Genomic DNA, 20,604 nt, shown 5'->3' on the forward strand with positions numbered 1-20,604 from the left:
CCGTTTCGTCGCCTTTGAGCAGGGGTTTGATGCTTCTCTCCAACCCCAACATGAGATGGCACAATGGCACAGATGGATCGCACATCCATACTGTGTCCTACGTGCGGCACACTGCATGTTTGGGTAGCTTCTCGCCCAGGCCAGCCCAGCATCGTCGAGAATAAGCCCCCTCGAGGGTTGTCGGGTTCGAATTCGAGTCGGCTGTCGCCGGGCGCGCAGTTTGGAATCCTTCCAACAACATTACGAGATAAACCTTGCGGGTTGGGAGATTTGCAGTCACCAATCCATCGACAACTCCAGGTTTCTTGAATTGGCGATGGCACGGACCCAGAGGCAAAGGTCCAAGTCGCTGTTCGTTGCAACGCCCGGCATAAACGCCCAAACGATCAAACCCGCCCATGATATCGAACGGCAGACTGATCGTCATCGTCGCCCAACGCTTTCTACACTACGCCGGCAGCCCGCAGGCTAGAACCACCGCCACGAACCGCGCCTGTGCGCCCGGTACACGAGGAGTCGAAAGCGCCAAACGAAGATCGATGGCAGCACCAACCAAGCCGACCAGCCGGGGGCTTGGCCGCACAGACTCATAACTAGTCAGTGTCCACCACACTAGAAATCAACAAGACTCGTGGAATTTTCGTCGAAACGCTCTCAACCCCTGTGGGCGATCAAGTAAGCCCAGAACCGCCAACCACTTGCAACAAAATCCCATGGTAGGAAGGGAAGAGGCCATGAGTCTGTCAGTCTTCTGAAAGCAGTCCAAACGCATCGACCAAGAGCCAGTTGAGCTCCTATGTTGGAAGGTTGGGGTGGTTAGGTCGCCAAGCTAGCCAAGCAAAACAAGCGAACAATGGAGGTTCAAAACTCACGCCAAGACCCCCACAAATGGCGCAAGCTCGCGGAGTCGTCCATCAACTCTCGCCGAGCCGCTCACTCTAAGAGCGAACCCCGGCGTCAGTTGTCCCAGGCGGCCGCGAACCCGCCTGGCCCGCGGCAACCCAGCCCTGTGGCTTCCTATCCCAGCGGCGGCCGCTCCGGTGTCAAAATCCGGAGTGCCAAAGAGTCGGAGAAAGGGGCATATCAGCATCCTCTCACCAGAATCTCCGGCGCACTGTTCGGAATGCATGCAATACGCGCCGGCGAAGCGCCGGCTGCGGCATGTTTCGATAGCTATTTCGGTCAAGCCCCGAACCCGAGCCTGTCGCACTTCACTCAAGCTCGATCGCAGCTAGGAAAGGCCTTTGCTGGACTGACTGACTGCTGGGACTTCTGTGCATTTTAGCCGTGCCGCTTCCTCCTGCAAGAGCAGCGTCCTGCGCCCTTCCCGCCCCTCGCCAATGACGTTTGCCCGGTGGTGTGGTGTCACTACCGAGTCGTGCACCGTTCCCTGTTGATGTACATGTACGATTGCTAGAAGCAGAACAAGGCCCCCCAAGCTTCTCCCAATGCACGCGGCTCAAAACTGGCCTAAATGATCTCGGGCCTATCATGATGGTGGGTTGTCTTAAAGCAGACCACCACACCACCAAAGGGGGGAGACACAACAGGAAGTCAACATGTTGTGCCGCGGCCCAGCAGATGGATGGGCGCGCTTTCATTGAGTTCTAGCCACCAGCTCGCCCCCGAGGCTTATCCTCGCTCTTACTATGTACACTAGTTCTGCTTGATCAGTCTGAACTCGCCCCCGACTAACTTTAAGAGTCAGGCACAGCTCCCGGTCCTAGCGGTCCTCGCCGTCAACCTACACTTCGCGCCGTCCACCTGCCTCGTATTCCGTATCGGATGGGATGGAATGGGATGGGATGGGCGGCAGACGGTCAGATCTCGATCCTGTTGTGTCTCGGGTGTCTTTAACGTGCCGGATCTGAACCCCCCAGCAGTGCTTGTCTCTCCTGCCCGTCAGCGGCTCTTTATGGCAAAACACTTAACTGTGTGTCTATCAGTCTGTTTCGGGACTGCATATGTGCGTCCTCGGCATTAGCTAGCGGCCAACCACACCATATCCTCCCCCACAGAATTCGGTCCCCAGTTTTTCAGTCCAAGAGCCGAGCTTGCCACAGTTTTTCTGCCTTCAAGCTTTCTCGCCTCGCCTCTGCACTGATAAGAGATCCGGTAACCCGTAAAAACAGACATACACCTCCACAGTATGGTACATACAAAACCACACAAAACGATCTCCAGATCTATAAATACCCCCTTATCTTTCCCCAAACTTGTTTCAGCCTTGGTGATCCGGCTCTAGCAAGACGGGAGCAATTTTAGATGTGACAGGCCTCGCTCGTCGTTGGAGTAGTGTAGTGTAGTGTCAAGACGGGTCGATCATGACACTGCCACTCACATAACACAAGACGTGTACACAACTCTCCGGAGACCGGTGTTTCCGAGGGTTTGTCGATCCGCCATGCGTTTTATGCTTCGCTAAGCTATAAATATAGTAGACAGCGGGATGTGTATAGAGGTAGGTGTCTGTGTGTTTTGATCTGTTTGAAGTTTGTGTGGATAAGCTTGGAGATCTGTTTGAAAACACAAAAATAAAAAATGCCAGACAACCGGCTGAGAAAGAAAATCTTTCACGGCGGGAACATTCTACCCTGGTCTAAGAAACTACTTGTCGTGTATATGTAGCGTTTCCATAATAAGGGGCCAGAATTGACCCCCCACTTTCTTATCACTTTTTATTCATTGTTGCAAAACAGGTAGCCTCATAGAAACTTAAAACTAAGGTGAATCATACAACCATTTGCGAACTGTCGGTTGTAGTTGGTACGCAAATGATTTAATAGCGATGGATATGATTTCCGTCCATCACTGACCTAATTGGTACAATACAGAAGAGAAAATGAACCAATGTAGAATATTAAATGTATTTCTCAAAAGGTCTATAAGAAAATGCATCGCTTTTATACGCCAACCCAAAGCCCCCCTCTACCCGCGGAAATACCCGTCCCGCACACCACGTCCCCCTCGGGGGAAAAGAGCGTGGGATATGATGGGGGGGGAGGGGGTTGAAAACGACGTAATGCTTGAAATGTATGTATGATAGTATGACACCAAGCAAGAACCACCCCACACACATAATAAAAGAGAGAAAAGGGGGGACCTCAAGGAAAGTAGACACGGCAATGATAATAACCTAAACGCCATATAAACAAAGCATGAAGCCCCGAGGTTTTCTTCTTTTACTACCGGTCACCACTGTCCCACGATGCCATGCCATGCAATTCACCAACTCTTGACCACCGTCTCTAGACCTAGAATTCGGTAGAGCCCCATGTCAAACTCCTATACCTCGCCTCCCCAGATACATGACCGTTTCTCGTCGCTTCTATACATGAATAAGGTGGGTACCACAGTCGTTCCGTTTAACCCAAGACCGTATCCTTCTCGACAGCGGTCTTGCCCTTGCCTTTCGCCTTCACGCCATCTACTGCCTCCACAGCCTGATCCTGCTTCTCTTCTTCAGGTTTTTTTTTGTCCACCTCTCCATCCGCCTCGGCACCCGCGTCACTGACATGAATCTCTGCCACCTTATCACTTGCCACATCATCTTCCACCGCGCCACCAATAGGCGGCACAGTATGGATCTGCTGCTGGACCCATGAATGCGCGGCAAGCTTGCTCATAAAATCAACACCGTCGTCCATCGGCATAGGCGGGGGTGGAATGTTATAATCGTCAATAAACCCTCCGGTTGGTTCTGCCGGCTCGACATAGCCGGACCCGGGCTCACGGTCGAGGAGGTGGTCCATCCCCGCCGTACCGTCGTCATCGTTGTCGAACACGTCATTGATGCCGCTGTTCACCGAAGAGCCATCGTTCTGGGCAATGTCACTGGCGATGCCGTCGTCGTCACCGATCTCGGAGCCGGGCTTGCTGACTTCGGTGTGGAGGTTGTCGAAGCTCCAGTTCGCCTGACTAATGACTGAAGTCATGCCGGCCATACCGGCTGTGTCATAATCCGAGAGACCAATGGCCTCGTCATCGCCGTCGCCCTCGATGCTATTGTGGAGCGTGTCTTGGTTGCTCCACGACGTGAGCATGTCGGCATCATCGTCGTGGCTTCCGCCAACGCGTCGGTCATTATCCCAGCCACGACTTCCCGGAAGGAGAGCTGGACCTGCTCCGGTCAAAGCGCTCGGCGATCCACGAAGGGAGGAGCCTTGGCCGAGACGCTGGCCTTCCCCCGAGTCGGACATGTCCTCGTCGAGAGGAGGCTGGTTGAAGCGGTCAAAAATTTCCTGGAACTTGGGGCCGCCCAGGGGAATTGACGAGCGGCGGCGGTAGAACAGGAGGTACGCAGCAGATGTCACCATCCTAGCTGTGTCCTTCTGCTTTGTAACCGAGGCGTCTGAACGGGGGAGTCAGTAAACCGTAAAAAAAACAATCCAGCCTGTCTTGCAACAACTCACCATTGTACTCGTACCACTCCCCATCGACAAAGTTCTTCGCAAAAGCAGTGTAGTGTCCTCCGCCCAGGCCACCCCAATGGTCATCGACAGCGATCAAGTCATAGATCTCCTCCTTCCCGTCTTCCTTGTCAATCACACGCTTAGTTAGGTCGAGATTCTCGACGGGGAAGTCGACGAGTATGTCCAGCTTGTCCCGTCGCCAACCGCTTGAACTAAAACGCTTGAGATGGACCACGAGGATATCCGGCGTCTTCCAGAGATCAAACTTCTTGCTGGCGCGGCGGTGCTCCTTGCAGCGAGGGCAGTACCACGTATCTTGTTCAGACAGGATCTCTTCCTTCTCAAACTCATCCAGGCAGTCGTCGAGGGCGATGCCATTCTTTCTCCGCTGCTGTCTCGCTTTCTGCTTCGCTTGGAGCGCGGGATCCTCAAGGGTCTGGAGGCGGGAATATGTCTTACTACCTTGCATGCCATTCGGTGACGATCCGCCAAAGACGTGATCGAAGGCGCTTTCGCCCCATTCAACCACGATGCCCTCGTGCAGACCGATCAAAGCACCGTTGGGAAGTAAGGATTCTTCGTCAGACCCAACAGGCGACGACGGGGCCGCCGCTGCGGTATGGAAGCGGGCGGGGCCACGCTGTTGCTGTTGTTGCTTCTCGAAGTTCCTCTTCCCCTTTTTACTGTAAGTCTTTTGGTTCCATTTCTTTCCGCCACGGCCGTTTCCGTGTTTCATGGCCCTTGCTTGGAGATGCTAAAGATAGGGTACGTACACGGTTACTAAGATGTACTTTGGAAGAAGGGAAATGTGTAAAAAAGGGAACTAGAAAAAAAATCAACAAACCTTGGTCTTGGGGAAGTCACTGTCATCCTCGCTGGACTCATCGGCCATGCGGGTGACTGCAGCAACCTCGCTGCCACTCTCATCTGAACCATCCAACGGCTCGGGGCTCTTCATGTCAACATCCGACACAGCCGGCTTGGGTTGCCTGGAGCTTAAACGAGGTAGAATGTTCTCGTCTTGAACCGTGTTCCAACCCGTGGGGATAACCGAGCCCGGCTCTACAAAGTAGCTCAAGTCAAAGAGATTCTGCAGCTCTGGTTCCAAGAATTCCAAAGGATTGACCCATTTGGGTCGCTTGCGGTTGAACTGCTTCAGCACCTGGGAAGGTCTGTGTAACATGTAAGTTAGTACATCACCCCTTCGAGTTGTGTCTTGAACCAAGAAAAAAAGAGCTCACTTTTCAGCAGACGCAGCAGCAGCCCCAGTGGTCTGCCCGGTCTTCCCAGCCGAAGAGGCATCCCGCATGGTAACATCGACCATATCGTCCTCGCCTTCTACCGACTTAGCCACGACCTTAGACTCCCCCGACGAGTCGCCATCGGAGGAGATCGTGTTAACCATTTCCGAGTCCGTAACCTCGGCGGTATCCGTTTCGTCGGATGGAGACGTGAGTTCCGACCAAGTGGTCAGCGTAGCCACCTTCTCCAAGATCTTCCGGCGGATAGTCTCCAAATCGCGGGCCTCATCAGGCGTCAGGACAATGTAATGAGGCGGCGGAGTGTTCTCGTTGTTCTTCCGCCCATACCGGCGCTTAACCGAGGGCTCCGAAGGGTTGATGCGATGTAACACGGGGACAAGTAAACGCTCTAGCCGAGGATCCTCGGCAGCAGGTGCATCATCATCGTCATCGCCAAACGGCGACTTTGGCAGTTGTTCCTTCTTCGCCTGAAGCTTTTTAGGGCTCTGAGTATTCGTCGGGACGGCCTCAAGCTCGTGCACCGCAGCAATATCGCTGCTTTGGATCTCATCCGACACCGCGCCACCATCTTCGTAGATTTTGAAGAATTTGGAGTGAAATTCTTCAGCCCCAAACAGGCGCTCGACGGGGACTCCGACACGGACAGAAACGTACTGCTTCATAGCCTTGATGCTGCTGTTCTTGTCAACATCGACGGTCAACTCGACTGGCGTATCATTCAGGGGGTAGAATCGAACGGCATGAGACCAGACATTAGCTACTGGGAGCGGTAATGTGAGGTTGTTGAAGGGGTCGAACGTGATGCTGACTTTGTCGCACTGTGGGCACACTAGCGTCGACTTGTACATGCCGGTGAAGAGGTCCGCAATGACCGAGTCGTCTCGCTTCTTGGTAATGTCCCAGACCTTGGCGGCCATCTCGCGGACTGCGGCAGGATTGTTGATCATCTCGTCCGTCGAGTCAGGCTTCTCAATGTACGGTTTCTTCTTGATGCGGTTTAGGTCCTCCTGCAACCCATCGAGAAGGAAGCCAAGGAACTCCTGAGAGTCTTGTTGCCCGTACCCAGAAAACGCCGGCGCGTAGCGTCCGATGATGCTCTTGAAATGGCGCGGTGAGATTGAGCCAGGCGCGGGATCCTTATAGATCTCCTCCAAAAGGCGGCCATATGCGCCGGCAACCTCGCCGTTGTGGGATAGCGGGTTATCCGGGTTAATCTCCTTGCGGGCTTCATGCGTGAGAAAGTACTTGGTCAACTCTTCCACACTCCTCACACATTGTAGCGCCGAGTTCATGTAGCAAGTGTTGCCAAGATTTTGCAGACCAACACAACCCATCGTGCGCCCCGGCTTTTGCTGAGCCCGGCCTCTAGTCAACATCCCTTGCGGCGCCGGGCTGTTCCGGCCGCTGGCAGTCCCTCGTTGTGCGCCAAGGCTATTCGGGCTGCCGCGGGTCGCCAGCGCCTTGTCCTTAATCGCGCTGCCACGGTATGTTGAGACGTACGCATCGCGGTCGATCTGCTCATCCAGGATGAGTGTCTGATCAACAGCAAGCCCGACGAGCGCCAGGCTCTTCTTCCCGTTGTAATTGGGGTTGGTGGTGGTGTCGTCCGCTTCCACAAGCCCGCGGTCCACATCCTTCTCCAACTTCAAGAAGGTCTCCACGTCGACAAGCATCTCTGGCCAAGCCCCCGGGGCCGTGGGCGGGCGAGCCAGAATTTCGGCCTCGCGCCCGGGGGAGTCCGGCGGGGTGCTAATCCCGGACAGTTCAGTGGTCGGCTCCGTAGCCGGAATGGTCTGGAGCAGCCTCCATACGCGCACCTTCTTCTCCGTGGACACGCCGGCGAGCCTTTTGGTTTCCTTCAGGAAATTGTGGTAGCCGAACGAGGTACTCTGCACTACGATGGGTGGCGCGGGTTTCTTGAGCTTGATTTCCTGCTCGATGGGGATGGGGCTGTTTGCGGACCACAACCGGTGGATCGTGAAGACTGGGGGGTGGAACTCGAACTGAATGGTCGGAAGACTAACGGAATCCGGGGCTGTGTTGTGAGCGATCCGTACGATGGGTGACTGCCCCTGGGCGAGGCCGTACCACGACAGGAGTAGATCCCACGCATCCTTGGGGAACAGCTCGAAGTTCTCACTGCCCATGCCCGGTTTTAACTTGACACAGAGCTGGCCGGTGGAATCCGTGAAGATCGCTTGGATGATGTCTGAATTATCAACGGGGCCGGGCGAGCCTTGCGGAGACTCCTTACTGGCGTGCTTCGCATCCGAACCAAAAGTTTGGGCCTTGCCGAGCCATTCGCGGGACACAAGGTAGGCCTCATCACGCTCTTTGAGAGGCGTCTCTGCAAAAGCTTGGACGAGTGTCTCGATCGTCTTGATTTGTTGGTCGAGTGGGGGAATATCTGTCGTTGTTCGTTAGCATTAAGCGAAGATAAACTCCTGCAAGTACGATCCACGGCTGTAGTGCCTCTTACCCGTCCGCAAAGGCAGCGCGGCCTTGACGTTGTCTGTGGGTTCCTCAGGGCTTTCCGTATCCATTTCTTCCTTCTTTTCCTGTGTTTCCTGCACTGGTTGATCTCCCTGATCCTCCGCCTCCTCTCTTGGTCCCTCTGCAGCCTCTGCCCTCTGCGAATCCGGAACCGTAATCATATCCACATCCTCCCTCACGTCCGCAGCATCCACGGGATCATGCTCCGGCTCCATGCTGGACGCCCGGCGTTTTAGCGGGGAAGATGAACGCTGGGGGGTATCGGTGGCGCCCCCCATGAGTGCGCGGCGGACGGACTGGTGCACCGGCGACGGGTCCCTGATGAACACAGGATCTGGCAACCTATGCTGGTACTGGTGCTGGTGTTGCTGATTCTGTTGCTGCGGAGTCGAGCGGGCAACGTCGAGGAAGTCGGGATTCCCGTCTAGATCGATCGATAAGTCGGTCGAGGCCGCACGAGGGGAGCTGGCGGCCGAAGACGGCGAGTCGGCGAACGAGGCGGCCTGGCTCTGTAGGCGGGGCGGAACCCCCGAGGGCGGAAGCGAGTCGGCACGAAGAAAGGTGGGCGTACCTAGGGAGGAAGGCGAAGGGGCGGAGAAGGAGAAGGAAGGGTCGGCGTCGTCTTCGGTCGAGAGCAGCACCGAGTCCTCGGACCTGTTGCTACCGTAGTTGTTGTTGTTGTTATGTTCCCTCGTCGACTGGCGGGTAATCCTCCGTTTCTTTTGGGAAGACGTGGTGAAGGCGAGCTGCCGGCGCAGCTCGAGGGAATGTTGCGGGCGAAAGTTGGGTGGGTGGCTAAGTGCACGCACGGCCCTAGGTAAGGCTAATGCGGCATAAAAAGGACGAAGACGTGGGAGGGAAAGAATGTGGGAAAAGGGAGGCCAGAGAAAGAAGTGGCCAACTGCTGCTGCTTCTACTGTTGTTGCTGCTGGCGGTGGTCTGTGTGCGTGTGGGAAGGCGGATGGACACAGGCGCAGTCGCAGGCGTTGGTGGGCTGGCTGACAGCAGTGACGGCAGCGGCAGGTGACAGTCAGGTTCCGGGGGGGGGCAACAGTGCGGTCGGCGACCCCCAGGCCCAACAGGCGAATCCGCAGTCAGAAATGGGCGGCGAGGAGAGGCGTCGACTTGCACGAGAGCTTTTCCGCCCCGACTGACGGTAAAGCAATCAAAATTTTGTTTCTCCCTTCAAGACTATCTCAAAGAAGAAACCTCGAAGGGTGTGAGCATCCAGCCTCGGAAATTGGGGTCGTGCTACTCGAGGATGTCACCGGCGCGAGGGGAAAAGCTGCAATTTTTTTTGTGCTGTTTCCCATGCAAGTTTTTTGATGTTCCCATTCTTCCAGCAAGCGAACGACCCCAAGACGGGAAACCGTGCGGTTTACCAGTTTCCTTACTGTATTTTCTCCCTTGTGGGCTTCCATGTGGAGAACATTTCTTCCTTTGTTTGGCAAGAGGGAAAGCGCACTGAACAGGCATGACGCCTGGTTTACGAACCAGACACGTCAGGTAAACAACCGAGCATATGAAATAAGGAGTGGAACAGTCCAAGCAATTGCACTCAATATGGAAGCTTCCTAGGCCACCTGATTGATTGCGGCTCTTGACTGTCGTTTAAGAGAGGGGTTACACAGGGAGCGATGATTCAGCGCCGTAATCGCCTTGAAACGGGAGATGGACAACTTCGGGCGCAGGCGCCCCGCCTTATTGCTTTTATACGTAAGTTTGCACTGTGTTCTGCCCCGCAAATTTGCCTTTGAGAATGGGGCTTTTTCTTGAGCTCGGCATGTGGTTCCTTGCCCCGCTGCTTCAAGCTTGACCTCCACAAGTCCACCATCACGGGGTCGTTGCCTAAAGAGAAACAACCCAACAACATGCTGCCAATGCGTGTGTTGTGTGCAACTTGGGAAAGTTTAAGAAAAACCGGTATAGCTCTTTTTTCCCAAAAACGAGCACAGAATATATCTTGCAAAATAAATCAAAATAAATACAATTCCCACCAGAAAGGGCTGGGTAGAAAGACTACACCAACACAGCAACGGAAGTAAACAAATTTGCTTCACCTTTACTCTTTTCTAATTCCCAGTTGTATCATCAGTACAAATGCCGGGTGGCAGAAATTTGTCTAACAAACCCCGTTCCATCCTTCCCAATGGGACTCCGAAGCCAGCCTTAACCCACCGGATTCTGCCCATTGATTAATATTTCTTTCCGTCCCAACACTGTCCGCCCAACGTTGAAACGTCCATTCGGGTCCCTGGGCCTCTATTTCTGTCTTTCACCTGTCTATGGATTCAACCATCTTACTCGTGTGCCCAGCCCGTTTCTCTTCTTAACCAAGATGCTAGTTCTACCACAAAGGGTGCAATGCATTTTCCCGCTCTAGTGGACCGGACGAGACTTTAAAGCTTGAATCCCACGTCCTCATACTCGCTGAGATCTTTCAGGGGTTTGGCCCCGTTGCTCGCCGGGAGGCTGGCCCTGAAAGCCCGGACATCGTCAATGAAAACCGGCTTGGTCCCATTCGAAGAGGGGGGTTCGGCGTCCTTGACCACCTCGTTTCCAGGCCCATGATCAGCGTGGATCTTCTTCCACGCTTCAGACGCCGCTTCAATCTTGGCTTCCGACACCTTCAGGTCGTGGAGTAGGTACTCTTTGAGGCCAGCTACCTCCTTGTCGACGTCGTGGCCCGCCGCACTGAGCCGGGCTTGTAGTTCGGAGGCGGCCTTAGCCGAAGCGGTCGAGTCGAGCTCCAGGGTCTTGATGAGCTCCGAGATCTCCTTCGTCGAGACGTCACTCTTGGCTTGAGCTTCGAGGTACACCGCGAGCTTGGCCCTCGACGGTGAATTGGGGTGGATGTATTGGTTGAAAAACTCAATCATCTCCGCCTTGGTTAGGGGCTTGATGTGTGCCGCGTCTTGTTGAGCTGTGGTACGTGAATATGGTTAGTCAAGTTCGGGTAAAACAAGACTGGGAAGCAAGCAGCGTCAGGATACTTACCGTTATCAAAGGCATAAAACTCCGAATGGATGTGGGACCAATGTCTGTTGCTCTCTTGCTCCATGTACTTGAGCCTCTCAAGGCGTTTGTCGATAATACTGCGCTTGTTGCTCTCGAACTCGTCATCACTCATCTCCTCCAGCGTGGTAGCTAGCGTCTTTAAGAACTCCTCGATGCGGGTCTCAAGGTACGGCGCCGTCTTCTCGCTTTGAATGACAATGTAGAAGCCGTACTGGGTAATGCTGACCAGCGTTCCCGAGTAGACAATGTAACCGAGCTGTTCCTTCGTACGAAGCTGGTTGAAGCACGGCTCATGGGCGATCTGGTCAAGTAGCAGCACCTTTGCCCGCACATTGTAGTCAGCCCTGTCACCGGCATGAAGGAAGTACTGGATGCAGTGATTGACGTTGGCCGGGTCTTTGAGCGTCTTCTTCCAAACGTAGTTGGAGCCAGACGGAAGAATAAGCCCACGGCGAATCTTCCACTGTGCCTCCGGGAGAACACGCGGTTTCAGCGTCGATTCAACCATGCTTGTCAACCGCAGTGCGTCTTCCTTGTAAACGTTTCCATGCACAAGAACTTCCATGTGCAGCTGGGCTAGCATGTCCTTTCGGAACACGCGAATGTCGTCGGCAGTGATATGCGGCAGCTCGGCCTCGAGCTCTTCTACCACGTAGCCCTGGTCAATGGTAAGCCAGGACATGTAGTCCCCGATTTGGTTCCACGGAGCGGCGAGCTCCCAGTTCCGGTACCCTCGTGTGACGCGTTCTTTGATGATAGCAAATCGGTCGTCTCGGATTTCGAGGTCCCGTGTCGTGATGAGGACGTGTTGGAGAAGGACCGCCAGCTTGTCGTTGTAGCCTGATACTTCAATGTATAAGCCCCGTGAGTCGATGGTCACGGTGTAGTCGAGACCAGCCAACTCGGCGTCGTACGAATACTCCTCAAGGGCATCCTTGATAAGGTCGGTGAAAAGACGGGACTTGACCCGACCAGCCGCCGAAGCGGTCGCTACCGGACTTCTGCAGCTGATGGTTAGAGTGGCTTTGGGCACCCAGAACGTATCATCTTTCTTGAACCAAGTCCGAACGTGAGAATCGTTGCGAACAATACGGGGGGCCAGCGCCGGCTCTTTGACCTCCTTCTTCTCGACTTCAAGCTTGGTTGGAACAAATTCGTTGACGTGTGGGAGGTGCAATTTGGCGGTGCGATCCCCGGGTCCGCTGGACGCCGCCTTCTTGATTTCCTCTTGGAAATCCGCTGGGATGGGCTGGCTCGTGTACTCCGTCCCGTACCATTTCTCCTTCTTCTCCCAAGTCCCCGGGAAATCACGGGAGGCGATGGTCATGTGGAAGTTGTCAGGCCGTAGGCAGTCCAAGCCATCCTTGATCACTTTAGGATCAAACTTGCGCAACAAGCTGTACCCGCTTAGCAGGTACTCCCGAGGTAGCGGCTTCTGCATGAAGGAACTAAGTTTGCTCGTAAAGCGGTAGGATTGCGTCTTTTCTCGGAATCTGAAGTTGACCTCGGCCAGGCCTTTTTGCTCTTCAAAAATCCACTCTTGTGGTTCAGTCTCGCGAAGAAGCGCAATGTACTCGAAGATGACTTTCACCACTTCCTTGTAGTTTTTGAGTCCCTGGCATGAAGCTGTCAGTAAACTGCGGGGAAAAGAGGAGAGGGGGGCGACCATTAACAGGAATCAAGGTCCTTGGGTGGTTCATACCTCTTCCGTCAGCGTAACCTGACACTCGAAAATTTCCGGCGTACCGGGGCCGACGGGCCATGCACCCGCATACAAGCCGTTCGCCCAGCCCTTGGACTTGATGTACGACATGACGCTCCCTGGACCTTCGTGTCCGATGAGATGACTAATATATCGGCTTGGTTGGGAATCGTAAAGGAGCTCTTGCTCGATGAAGGGGAACGTAAGCGTCAAGTCCCGGGTGTCCATGACGGGTTTCGCAAAGATTTGAACTCCGAGCTGATCCTTGGTGAATGGGACCTCGTCTTCCCACCTGTTGAGCGGCAGGTCCTTGTTCTTCACGGATGAAAAGTGCTCGATGACCCATGCCTGGAGAACGTCCAGGGATTCCCGTCCAAGAACACAGAGCTTCATGCGGTTGGCTGAGTAGTGCTTTTCGTAAAACTCAATAAACTTGTCACGAACGTTGATCCCCTTCGCTTCGGGCGCCGTCTTAAGGGTCTCAAGGTTTCCAGTCGAAAAGTGACAAAACGGGTGCTTCGGATTCGATAGGGACTTTTTGAGTTGATGAAAGCGCCACTGATCACTTTGGAGATTCTTCTTGTTTTCCGAATCCACAGCCCGGAGTTCACGGTCAAGTGTGTTCTCTAGGAACAGTGGCTCAATAAAAAACTGGGCGAACCGATCCAACGCTCCCAACAAAGGCGATGGATTCTCGGCTGACGGCTCCTCTCCATTACTGGGTTTAGCGGAAACTTCAAAGTGGTAGTTGGTGGAAGTGGCTGCCGTGTAGGCATTGGTCAACCCAGAATGACCCGAGATGTACTGCTGGTAAGCATTCTCTACCGGATACTTTTTGTTGCCCATGAATAGAAGCTGCACAGAGAGAGTTAGCAACAGACGCTCTGTGAGATTCCCGTAACATCACCACAGGCTTCTTCTACTCACATGTTCGACAGCGTGGGCCATGCCTGGCATATCATCCTCGTCACTGAAGCTCCCCACGTTCACATCCATAGCAGCACTGGCCTTGTCTGTCTTGGCATCGTGAACTATGAGAGCCTCGAGTTGGTTCGGGAGGCGAATGACTCGGTAAGACCGATCATCGAGAGAGGGTTTCTCTAGGCGGTCTGTAACCACCACAGCTTCACCGAGAGCTGGAGGGCCCGCCGAGGACTGCGGTTCAGGGCGCGGAGGGGCCATGATGGAGTATTAGAGTCGTGGTGACAACAAAAGTTACGTCCTTGTAGGTGTGAAGCCAAATCGGGAAGGAGGCGTCGGCTCTGGGGTGTTCGGAGAAAAAAAAATTAAATATGTGTTTCACCGGCGGTTTGTTTGGTGTGGATGACCTGGCAGCAGACAGACAGGGCAGCCTTGAGAAAGCAACAATGAATGGAAGTTGAAGAAGGCCCCGCTACCTGAGAAGGTGGTTCGACGGGTCAGGGCACCGCACTGGTTGGTGGGGTTGGGGGCAAGCGGGTGAGGGGGGCGAGACCAGGTTAGGGGCGCGATGAGGGCGTAGCCGGAACCAGTAACCTCGCCAGTAACCCGGTAGCGTCGCAGCGTCCGTGCGGTGTTGTGGGGAACGGTGCAGCGCTTGGGAAAGGTTACCGACGAGTTGGATTCCAGAAGAGCCGACTGGGTCGCAGCGGGTTGCACCCAGGACGACGGGGTAAGCTAGCGGCTGGCGCTGCGCGCGGAATGTCGTAGTGGAGCAACTTTGAGGTTTGAATGGGAGGTTGTCCCCGAGATGTATGGCATGGGGATGGTATTACTTTTGGACAGCCAACGGAAACAAGGTGAGGGCGGCTGGGGGTTCAAGAGTCGAAGATGACGAAAGCGGAGCTACCTAAGCGGCGGCTGCGGTGTGGCGCTAACAATGACAGGTGTGGCTGGTAAGCAACCTCCTGGTCGATGCGTGCCGAGAGGGTGTTACAGGTAGGTCGGATTCCAGCCAGCGTGGGAAAGTCGTGTTAGTCAACGGGAAGGAACCCCCGACAAGCAGGACTCTTTATATGCGTGGACAGGAATAGGCAGTGGTTGAGCGGTACGTATACAATCTCGACTGCCTGCTTGCCCGACTGTAGGTGCCATCTGTCCGTACACAGTAAGACAACCCAAGCAAAGAGCCGGACCGGCCCAGGCGCCGACACCTTGATGAGCCAGACAAGGTCACCGTGATACATCCGGAGCTGTCAGAGCCAGGGAGCCGCGCGGCACGGCGATTTCAACAAAAAGGGCATCGTCAATAATGCGCGGATCGCTCGAAGGGTACCTTATTTTTCTCTAGCTAAAAGAGCATGATTAATACGCCCGGGATATGGACCGGGGATAGGACGGCAGAGTGACTTTGGGTGGGGTGATGAAGTGGGTGGGAAGGAGGGGGGTGTAGCTGAGAAGCGGGTGTCACTTGGGATGATCGGAAAAACGTGTGAGGTTCCTGCAAAAGGCCCAAGGTGATGGCAACACGCACTTCGTGGACGGTGCGAGCTTAAATGTAGAGGGCGATGAGAAAAGAGCGTGGCATCAGTTCAAGCCCGTCGGTGGCCTTTGTAATGTCAGCGCCAAAAGCTGTTGAAGGGACAAGGGTCAGAAGACCAAGCACAAGGTACGATGAGTGTGGGGCCTTGGTGAGATCCGACCCATAACAACTTGTTGGGAGCCAAACAACCAGCTCGGGACAGCTGGGACGGCGGCACAAGCGACTAATTTGGAACCAACACCACAATGAACAGACATGTGGCAATATCAAATGACCACATCATGCTCTAGTTTGCGATGCACTGGGTGATCCGCCGGAACCGTACGATTTGAAAGAGCAGGAGCACAATGAACAAGGGTAATGAAGGAGGCCCCAAAGCAGATTTCAGGTCAGGGTCCGAATGCTAAAGAATTGAAACCTGAGGCGAGGTAACTCATGAGACCAATGGACGTTGACAAATTCCAGGCTCGCACTTCGCGGGCGCTAAGAAACTGCCTAAGGGTATTCACTTGTGAGTGCTGCAAACATAATGGGGAACTGCCTAATCACATCGCGTCAGAATGTGAGTACTCTATGTTCAACACCATGGGCGGCAAAGGATAGGTGAGGTGGGATTGAGGTGCCTAGGTTGCCCGAGGTACCTGTATAGACTAGCGGATGTATTCGGGGCCGCCCCGGGCCTAGAATTGCCGTTCGTTGCGCATCAACCAGTGCCGGAAGCGACTTCCCAGAGACTCCCAACCTGACCTCCATCCGTGGATGCTCTGTAAAATTGACCTGGGAGGAAGCTGCAACTTTGAGAAACCACCCCCTGAATAATAAGGTCGGGCAGGTACGTTGGGCCGCAGATTGCTGCGTGTGCTCTATGCAGGGCCACAGTTTTGGACTGTTTCAATTGATATGCAGCACCGTTGGGAAAATGCGTGACGCCCCAAACTGTCACTTTTCCACCTATCAAGGTGTCCCCGGATCTCCAGCTTTGCGCTTCTCACCCAGCCCTCAACAACCGGAATATACGCGAGCGGCACGGAAACAACAACGCTCTGAAGTCAACGAACTGGGGAAGAAGCCATGAAGGTAACGTTCACGTATCGACACTCGCCAAGCACGACAATGGAGCTTGCTACCCGTTTCGGTTGTTGTCGCAGGTAACATGCTCAAAGTTCCACCGCCGTCTCCGGACTTGTCGTCTTGCAGCTCGTTCACCCCGCGCTAAGGCTTCTCGCACCCCCTTGCCGTGCCATTCTCTTCTTATTTCCTCTCTTGACGTCGAGATATCCCTTGCCGAGCAATCTGGAGCTGCAGCAGCATTAGCTCTTGAAAATCCTCAGATCCATGACACGAGAGCCGGCTAGGTGTTCCATATTAACCTCCAGGTTTGGCGAGATCCCAAATACACCCGGGCCGGCTGCTACGCGCCGATGTCGTCACATCAAACGGGCTCCGACTTAGGTATCTCAGCCCGGCATCTAGGTTGAGCGGGAAAAAATCCACCTATCCGTCGACCACACCTCAAGTCGGGCTTCCACAGCAACTGAAAGTTAGCAAGTCCGGCTTACACGGGAGCGTCCCGCAATTCCGGATATTGAACACAATCTCCCGTGATCGGTGGCTCGGTCTTTTCGTATCTAAGTCCCCGGAACCCCTTCTAGTCCGGCAACTCGGTCAACGTGGAGGCGATGCTTGCCGTGCCTGATTCACCGGTTCGTAACTTGCCCGTAGCGGATTCTCGTTCCTCTGCCGGAACCACACTTCCGTTCGCACCATATCCTTGGCTTTCATCTGTTGAGCGAGGACGCTTTCGGCTGCCATAAGAATCTGCGGGCGCTAAAAAAAATTGCGATGAAACAAAGGGGCAGTCCAGAAACTGTTCGCACCTCGCCTAGGTAAAATAAACAAGGCACCGTTGAGCCTCCCGCGGCCTGGCCGTGGTAACAGCCGACGCCGAGGAGTAGAACACATGATATTCCGAACCATGCGACCCATAGTTGCACCCACGGTTGCAGCGACCCGCGATGCGACAGCGATGAGCGAGCCGAACCAAACACACTCCTAAGTCGGTACACCCGGATGATGTCTATCCTCTCCCGTGCTTCCATCTGCTTCTTGATCAACCTTGGCTTTGGAGCACGGACGGCCCAAGGGGCGGGAGTTTCCAGACTCAGCCTGCAGAATGTCTTCTTCGGGAATATGCGGCCGAGCTAAGCGCATCGGTTTATGCAACGCGATCCAAACCGTCGATCCTGAGAGGGCGGGTTTTCCCATGCCGTCGCCATCAACACATTCTACGGCTGATACCATGGCAACAACGGCGACATGGCTCTTCGGCTAGACGGGCGGGCCCGCCACCTTTCGAACCCGGCCTCAGATAATGTCAAGAGCATTGTGCGCACGCGCCTCAAGGTGACATCCACCGCTGACGACGGACCGGATGGGCGGAGGATCATTGCCATGCCTCGCATCTGTCGGTCATGGCCGAGAAGCGGAGTCAAAAAGGCGATCCGGCCCGATTTTGAATTATCCTCTGCAATGTGGTACGGGTTCCTTTATGGAAAGGGGCCGGCGGCGGCGGGGCTGATAGTAGGTGTGGTTGATGGTGGGCAGTGTCGTGATCGCCCGGAAGCCCCCCAACCAAGGTCCATGTTAACGACACGGCACCCGTAGCGTATGGTAGAATCTTCTCCTGACCAAGCGTGTGGATAAGATGTCTAATAAAGGACGGGCGCCAGGCCCAGTCCCACGGTCCGCTGTCGTTGAGATTCTTGAAACCGCCTCCAGCCAGGTTGAACAGATTTTACCCGGGTCAACACGACACGGCACGGCTGGCGAGGCCACTGTCGAAGTGTCGATTCTGGAAAGCGGGAACTAGAAAAATAGATCCTAAACATTCATCGCTTGTGTGGTTCAGCACCAGTCGAGGAAGCAGCGGCAAGAACGGGATAGTTGACTTGCATGCACCCGTTTCCGCCTAGGGGCTTAGATGTGTAGTTTTGAACATTGTCCTCAATTCGTATCATCTTCCTCTAACACAAGATTGGTAGAATCCCTTATTTACCCCACGCCACTCTCTTCTTTTCCTTTACAGCCGTATGAGCCCCATCCATGGGTGTCCGAAGACTTCAAACTACCTCGTTCCAAGGCCAGGGAATGCAAGGCAAAGAAACCGGGACCTTGATCAGGATTCAATCCACGGCCCGAGACATTTGCCATGTTGGCAAAGAGGGTCTTGAACAGGAAGAACGCCCACCCATTCGTGTCAAATGCTGCAGATTCTTCTACACCAAGGCAGGCCTTTGCCCTGGAATGGGATTTCATCACCTTGGCCACAAGCCGAGGTCAATTGACGACGGCCGCGCTCCTTCATCGGAAAGGTATTCTGGCGGATGAACGCAATGACGCCCGGACACGGGGGCTGTGTAACCATGACGATGATGTCGTCGGCTTTCAGGGACAATCAGACCGGTGGTGGACGTAAAAAAACGAAACTTTGAACGTTCCTTTTTGCCGCGGGAGCAAACATCTTGGACTAGCCGGGGCGTGTGTTTCGATAGCCCGGGTATTGTGGGAATTACCGCTGGCAAAGTGAGAGGAAATGCTAGGCTATATGTGAAGCCTACTTGGCGGTGTGGTTGATGCCCTTGCAAACACAGCAAGGACGCAAAAAAGAATACTCATAATTGAGCATAATCGCCCCAGGAAGTCGGGTAAAGACTAGGCATAGCGTTGTCCGGATAGGGAATCGCCGGAGAGTGTAAAAGGGGGGTAAGCAGAACCTTCAAGGAAGAAAGAAACAAAAAATCTCAGGTCACGACAAACATGATCTCAGGCTTCATTCGCCCAGCAAGCTAGCCGGGTCCCCTTAGCGCTTTCTGTTGGGGCAGTCGGCAACCTTGTGCCCTGGCTTTCCACACCCGTGGCAGGACAAAACTGCAGATGGTCGCTGGAACCCCTGCGAGCCGGCAGACGAGATGGAGGACAGCTGATTCAGCTTGATCTCCTTCTTCCGCCTTTTGCCAGCGAGCTGGTGTGCCTTTCTGCGCTCCTCCTCCCGCCGCCCGGACACGCTGGATCGCGCCCGCTTACGGTCGGAGCGGTCTACGGTACTCTGCCGGCCGCGCCCGGTGTCTGCTCGTGATGACGCTCGTGGAGACCGATCGTTGTCGGATGCTTCTCCTGATTCTGAGCCGGATCCAGACTCAGAATCGCTCTTTCCTTCGTCGTCATCTCCCTTGGTCGCCTGTAGAGGAAGGTTAGCTTAGATGGCGGGGTAGGAATATTGACTGGTTGGAGAGCACATCGTGACGTGCCTTGGATTTCTTCATATTGAACCGCTGAAACTGTGGCCGCGCCGAGACACCGCCCATATCAAACGGGTCATCGTCGTACACATCCTGGCCCGATGCGGTGGCCGCCGTCGAGCCATCAATCTGCGCAAATCCAACAGGCACCACATTCAACAGCGGCCGGGCAATCCGCGGCGGCGCACTCGCCGCGCCCTCTAGCACCCAGTGGGAGTCACCGAGTTCGGCCGCACGCCGCTCGATAGCCGCCCGGTTGCGCTTCTCCTCCTGTTCTAACGCCGCTTTAATCGCCTGTTGGTCGAACAATGGTGTCGTTGCCGGCGAACCGGCCCCTGAAGTAGACGGCGTGTGGGATACCTTGCGCCGCTTGGTCGGACCGTCGTTGCTAGGGGTATTCACGGGGGAGTTCGAGGTGGTAGGCGTGTTTGAGGTGGCTGCTGCTGCTGCGGCGGCTGCGGCACCGCGCTGCATGAATTTCATGGTCATCAGACGAGAAGACATCGTCTTTGGGGTGGCTTGTTTCGCCATGGCTGGCGGACCTGAAGTTGGGGGAGGCATTGTTTGGTGATTGGGCGGATCGATGGGTGTGACGAAGGCTATTAGGTTGTATCTTTCTGATTTCGGAGATACAGTTAGCAGATTGGAAAAAAGACGATTGTTTCGGCTGAATCGCGGTATTCTTGCCCCGGCGAGCATCCCAACAGGAAAAACTCAAAAGGGAGACGCGATCCCCGAAACCGACGATAGCACGAAAGTGGGTTGCATTGCCAAGGCCCTTGAAAGTCAAAGACGCACGGGCCATTTATCAGTTCCATCTATCAGCCGAGAATTACCCGTTGGCCTGCACCATGGAAGCCGACCCATGCTCCAAGCTCCATCCACGACCTCAAGCCAATTGAACGACGAGCGTTTGGAGGCTCTCATTCACAATTGACGCTCCCGGGGTCCGTCCCGC

General features: G+C 54.7%; 2 protein-coding genes across 2 annotated transcripts; both read right to left on the minus strand.

Annotated features, from left to right (window-relative positions):
- Nucleotides 1–3,365: 3,365 nt before the first annotated feature.
- Nucleotides 3,366–14,069, minus strand: C8A04DRAFT_31951 (UCH-domain-containing protein; the record flags this gene model as incomplete). Its single annotated transcript, XM_062781925.1, has 9 exons — nt 3,366–4,351; nt 4,413–5,166; nt 5,257–5,584; nt 5,654–8,081; nt 8,154–8,925; nt 10,585–11,090; nt 11,165–12,800; nt 12,888–13,742; nt 13,815–14,069. The coding sequence occupies 9 exons, from the start codon at nt 14,067–14,069 to the stop codon at nt 3,366–3,368; spliced, it is 8,520 nt and encodes a 2,839-aa protein (XP_062633905.1).
- A 5,138-nt stretch (nt 14,070–19,207) lies between these two features.
- On the minus strand, nt 19,208–20,207 carry C8A04DRAFT_39834 (uncharacterized protein; the record flags this gene model as incomplete). The annotated part of the gene is made up of 2 exons (XM_062784733.1): nt 19,208–19,585; nt 19,644–20,207. The coding sequence occupies 2 exons, from the start codon at nt 20,205–20,207 to the stop codon at nt 19,208–19,210; spliced, it is 942 nt and encodes a 313-aa protein (XP_062633906.1).
- Between the last annotated feature and the right edge of the window lie 397 nt (nt 20,208–20,604).

Source organism: Dichotomopilus funicola, assembly GCF_033296635.1.
Source record: "Dichotomopilus funicola strain CBS 141.50 unplaced genomic scaffold C8A04scaffold_76, whole genome shotgun sequence".
Classification (NCBI taxonomy): domain Eukaryota; kingdom Fungi; phylum Ascomycota; class Sordariomycetes; order Sordariales; family Chaetomiaceae; genus Dichotomopilus; species Dichotomopilus funicola.